At 43.5% G+C, this 4841-nt stretch overlaps 1 protein-coding gene across 3 annotated transcripts; it reads right to left on the bottom strand.

The window, feature by feature from the left end:
• Positions 1-1020: 1020 nt before the first annotated feature.
• Positions 1021-3150, bottom strand: LOC147880030 (forkhead-associated domain protein). 3 transcript variants are annotated; one of them, XM_087371893.1, is made up of 5 exons: positions 2703-3150; positions 2190-2389; positions 1659-2104; positions 1450-1575; positions 1021-1338 (listed from the first exon to the last, which is right to left on the bottom strand). In XM_087371893.1, the coding sequence occupies exons 1-4, from the start codon at positions 2941-2943 to the stop codon at positions 1539-1541; spliced, it is 924 nt and encodes a 307-aa protein (XP_087228019.1). In that variant the 5' UTR covers positions 2944-3150; the 3' UTR covers positions 1021-1338; positions 1450-1538. The 3 variants fall into 3 exon arrangements, with proteins under 3 accessions (XP_087228019.1, XP_087228020.1, XP_087228018.1); XM_087371894.1 differs by having other exon boundaries at positions 1021-1357; positions 2190-2333; XM_087371892.1 differs by having other exon boundaries at positions 1022-1357.
• Positions 3151-4841: the final 1691 nt, after the last annotated feature.

The raw sequence follows: 4841 nt of genomic DNA, 5'->3' as shown, positions 1-4841 counted from the left end.
TGTGGATCAACATGGCTATGTGCTTTCATTTCCACAAGCTTGCAAGACATTCCCCTTGGGTCTGCATCATAGGCCCATTTGGAGAATACTTACAACTATGTTGCAGCCATTTGTTCCTGTTCCTCCACTGTTTGTACAGAACATATTACAAGACTGGAATCTGACTTTCTTATCTCCCGCTACCTATTCACCTTCAATGCATAATCTTGCCTCCTCGATGGTCTACAAATTTCTTCTTCCACCGCCATGGATTGATAAGCATGCCAACTCTTTGGAATTTGGATAGGCCTTTATCTTGGTGGCAATCACAACTCAAGAAAACTTAGAAAGCTAAATTGCCACTGAAATAGAGGCTTTTCTTTTGGAGATGTATAGTGGGAGCTTTTTCCATTGGGATGAAATTGACAACACGTCGCATTGCTTCCTCTTCCTGCCCCGTTGCTCTCATCACCGTGAGACAGTTCCCCATTTGTTATGGTCTTGCACGCACTCTCGGATATTGATCACTCATGTCTCTCATTTGCTGCGGCTTCGGTTTCCCTCTATCTTCTGGATGTTTAGATGCTTCTCATCTCAGATGTCTCCATTCCTCCTTTTCTTTCACTGGGCTCGCTTTTGGGTACTATGGACTATTTGGACACAGAGATTGCATTCTAGGATGGGACAACAGTTTCCTCAGGCATATGCTTTCTTCAAAATGTCCCTCAAGCAATCTTTATATGATAGTTATGCTGCGAGAGACTTGGATGCTACTAGCCTTGAAGTGTTTTCTAACTGTTTTTGAGTTCTTCCATTAGGTTCTCTTTTGGAGTCTAATGTCATGTACATTGATTTCATGTTAATAATATAGTTACTTGTTTCACAAAAAAAAAAAAAAGTGTGTGTGTGTGTGTGAGAGAGAGAGAGACAGCAGAAGAGTCCTGGAGGTGGAGCAGTTTATAGGAAAATTCCACATCAGAATCGCAGGATAACAGAAAGAGCAGGCTCAGGTTTTGCAGCTGTCTTGCTAGAACATCCTAAGCAACTTTTCATGCTGCCCCGCCAGCGTACACACACACACACATATAGTGAACTGACTAATACGCAATTCACATAAGAGGCTCACTAATTTTTCCTTTTTCATTCTAAAATTCATCATTTTGCGCTTGCTGTTCTCTCATGCATCAGCCACTTAGATACCTTCCAGGCAGTCTTCTACTCTTGCCACTCAAAGGCCTGAAGGCAAGGAAGAATAATTTCAATGTAAATAAAGAAGACCCATGAGGTCTTTACCGTGTAACAGCCTCGAGGCAAGGAAGAACAGTGTCACCGTTAATAAACAAGATCAGCTGGTCTTTACTGCATACGAAGCCATTATCTGCAATCAGCAACACATACGAGTGTTCATTGGCTCATGCCAAGCATAATTTCACATTTTTAGCAAACCTTAGGATACAGCAGCTATAATACCTTTGTCTTTTCTTTTCTCTCCTGAGATACACATGTGCAAAGTGACCCAAGTTGAAGTTGATGGCAGGTTGATCGCCTTTTAGATGTCATCAAGAACCTGAATCTTGTTGAACCACCTTTTGGATCCTGTGAAAAATATTCACACCCAAATTATAGCGTTTGCTCTGGCACACCATGGCTTATTAACAATCTAATGAAGCTGCACTCACCTTGCTCTTGCATTCCGAATGTCGTGGCAGATTTGCTTTACAGTAGCCACTTTTTCATTTGTAGTCATGCCAATGTCCTCTGGTAGAATCATAGCTGCAACATTCATGAAGTCATCCAGCTGTATCTCTATATTGTTCAGCTGTTCATCAATTCTAGCTAAGAATCTGGGGTACATATCAGGTCTGGCTGACAACATTGGATTAAATTCATCACCCAGGGCCTCAGAATCATATAGCCCTGAGGTCCCATTGCCAACAATAGTCCCAGGAGAATTCTGGACAGCATTCTGAAAGCTGTCGTCTTTAGCATCTGGCTTCACAGTTGCTTTGTCTTCCTCTCTTGGTGAAATAATCCTTACATTTGTCACATTACTGCCATTGTCATCCACTTCCAACCGCGCAGATGACAATGCTGAAATCAGCTGCGTCTCCTTTCTGGAGATAGCCTACACAGAAAAATAACATATACATATTTAGAGTCCAGCCTCTAGAAACAAAAGCATTCCAAACAACACAGGATAAGAACCCTACTTCTCCAAGTTTCATAGATAGCTCTTCAAGGAGTTCAGCTCGCTGCTTAGACTTCTCTAATGCTTTCATAATTTTTTGCTTCTCTGAAATCAACTGCCTTGCACTCTCTTCTTTGCCAGATTTCACATCCAAAGCAGCTCTTATCTGCAAGTTTTCTACTGTTTCTGTCAGCCTCATAAATCGTGCTCTGGCAGTGCTAGCTGCAGTATGGGACGAATCCCAAATAAGTAACAACATCAAGCTTATTTCGAGAAAAACACCACGAATATATCATTGGCAGTTTTAGAAGAAACGTACATTGGAAAACTCAAAAAGTGTCTCAGATAATGCAGAATGCTTCAAGCGCCTTAATTCACGATTTACAACCTACAGACGGATGATCCAAGACCCTGACGGATATCCAACGTACTGTATGTGAATGTCTCGAAGTATGTGTTTCGGTAGGGGTTAGGTGTTTCGTGAGTGGGATGACACGAGATTGAGTGTGCACCATTCTGAAAAAGACCCACAAACCTCGAGCCCGGGCTTGTTCTGCTTCTGTCTGAAGCGCGTCGAGCTGCGATTTGAGGTGGTCGACGGAGGGATGGGAAGAAACTTGATTATCAGAGTAGCAACGGACGGTGAGGCGATGAGATGAGGTACGCAGAGGCGTGAAAGAGAGCAAACGGGAAGAGGGACGAGGAAGGTGGATGGAGGAGAGGGAAAGAGGCAAGGGGAAGACATGGGTTGTAAGGAGGGGCTCGAAGGACGCCATAGCTCATCTGTCATAGCTCCAAGGACGCCATAGCTCATCTTTCATCTTTCATCTTTCATCGCCCATTACACACTCAGGAAAATAGGCAAGGGAACGAAATGGGTTTTAAGGAGGAACGCCATAGCTCATCTTTCATAGCTCCAAGAACACCATAGCTCATCTTTCATCTTTCATCGCCCATCACACACCCTGGCAAACTTCAAGCTCAGCAACTTTACAAAATGTCTTGACACTACATAGAGAACTTTGACAGAATGTATGCCTCCATGTGACAAAATGTATGCCTCTCACCCTGGGCCCTTTGGCAAGGTTCAAGCAACAAAAAGGTAAATGGATGCAAAGAGACTGAAGGGGTTAATGGAGAACCAAGCAATCGGATTACATGTGCTCCTAACTCCGATAGGCTTGCATGTGCCCCTGATTCTGATAACTCTAGCCTTCACGGATTGCAATCGGAAACCTCTCATGTGCCCGATCTAGCTATTTGACACACATTCAGACCATGTAATCACATTTTCATACAAGAACTTTGCTCTGCTTCTGGCATCTGCTTTTCTTAATGCTTTAGCTTCATTCCACTTTGTAAAGTAATCCATGGCTACAATGATGTAGCTGCATGTGTTCCCTTTGCACAGCTGGATGTATGTGTCCCACGAAATCAATCCCCCATTTTTCAAATGGTTTCTGTGCAGTCAAGGGTTGGAAATCCAACTTTCGGCAACCATGTACCTTTGATTCCATTAGCATCTGATCTTAATCTCCGGCACACATGTGCTTGATCTATCTCACCTTGGGCACATGTAGCACTTTTGGCAAAGTGCACCGAGATGGTACGTAAGGCCCACCACACTTTGTCCTTAAGCTCGTAGGTCAGTAGGAGAAATGAAGAATTTATCGATCCATATGGTTTTCTAGTGCTTGCCTGTCACACATGTGCTTAACCTACAATGCTTCCCAAAACCCTACATGATTTGCTTTTTCTTTCCCTGCTTTCTACGTAGAATTTCATTTCAATATTTTGTACCTCTTCCTTTATAAACTTATATTTCAAAGGTCAGCATGTCATTCCTTCTGGTATGTAGCTCAATGACCAGTCAAAAAGATGTACCATTCCTACATTTGTCATCTTTCAAAGGCCACAAGGTGCAGACCAACAACTCAAGTGGCGGGGCGTTTGTGCAACTGAGCTAGCCATCACGTTTGAAACCTACTCGGAGGGTGTAGGTCCTAACCCTCGTAGTGGACCATAGGTGTGTGATTGGGTAGGTGCGTGGGAAGGGTGAATGAGGAAGGGGTAATAGGGGGTGTGAAACAGGGTTTTCTTACCCCATTGACTTTTGAAAAATGGTGGGAGAGAAGAGATGCATCATGACAAGAGTTGAGAACACAAGAAGAATCCAAAAGTGTGTTCTATTGATTGTGAGACAGAAGCCTCTCATTTATAGAGTGGGAGAGAGGGTGGCCTAGATCATAGGCACCTCTCCTACATCAAAGGCAATCAGCCCTACATCATAGGGACTTCCTAAATCATTGGCACCTCCTGAAGTGGGCGCCTTCTATTGCATCATCACCTGTGTCATGGTCCTAGATAGCACTAAGTGTGCTTCACTACACACACACACAAAAACATGTGACTGCTACTAGATGCACACATGCACCTTAGAGCAAGCCCTTGATCACAAATGTCCCAACATACCCCCCCCTCAAGCGTTTGTCTCATGCTATGTTAAGGATACATCTAGTCACATAGTTTCACAAGCCATCTCATGGTGGTCAAGGATAAATCTATGGCTAGGATCTCTTGCTAGCAAGGGTGCCCAAGGGTCAAGGTTTACAAAATGGGATAAAACTCCCCAAATGGCTATCTCTCTTGCATGTACAAGGATTAATCTTAGGCC

The sequence above is a fragment of the Dipteris shenzhenensis genome, chromosome 33 (genome assembly GCF_047967505.1).
Source record: "Dipteris shenzhenensis isolate YYH24624 ecotype China chromosome 33, Dip_SZ_1.0, whole genome shotgun sequence".
NCBI classification, from domain to species: Eukaryota; Viridiplantae; Streptophyta; class Polypodiopsida; order Gleicheniales; family Dipteridaceae; genus Dipteris; species Dipteris shenzhenensis.
The sequence above is the reverse complement of the archived record's forward strand: the minus strand, read 5'-3'. Positions and strand labels throughout refer to the sequence as shown.

What these genes read in the sequence shown, in the direction of transcription:
- LOC147880030 (XM_087371893.1), bottom strand. Translation starts at nt 2,943, where the DNA reads ATGGCGTCCTTCGAGCCCCTCCTTACAACCCATGTCTTCCCCTTGCCT. An exon ending in TATCTATGAAACTTGGAGAA is followed by an intron (nt 2,105 to 2,189) that starts GTAGGGTTCTTA and finishes TTTTCTGTGTAG; the next exon opens with GCTATCTCCAGAAAGGAGAC. An exon ending in ATTCGGAATGCAAGAGCAAG is followed by an intron (nt 1,576 to 1,658) that starts GTGAGTGCAGCT and finishes TATTTTTCACAG; the next exon opens with GATCCAAAAGGTGGTTCAAC.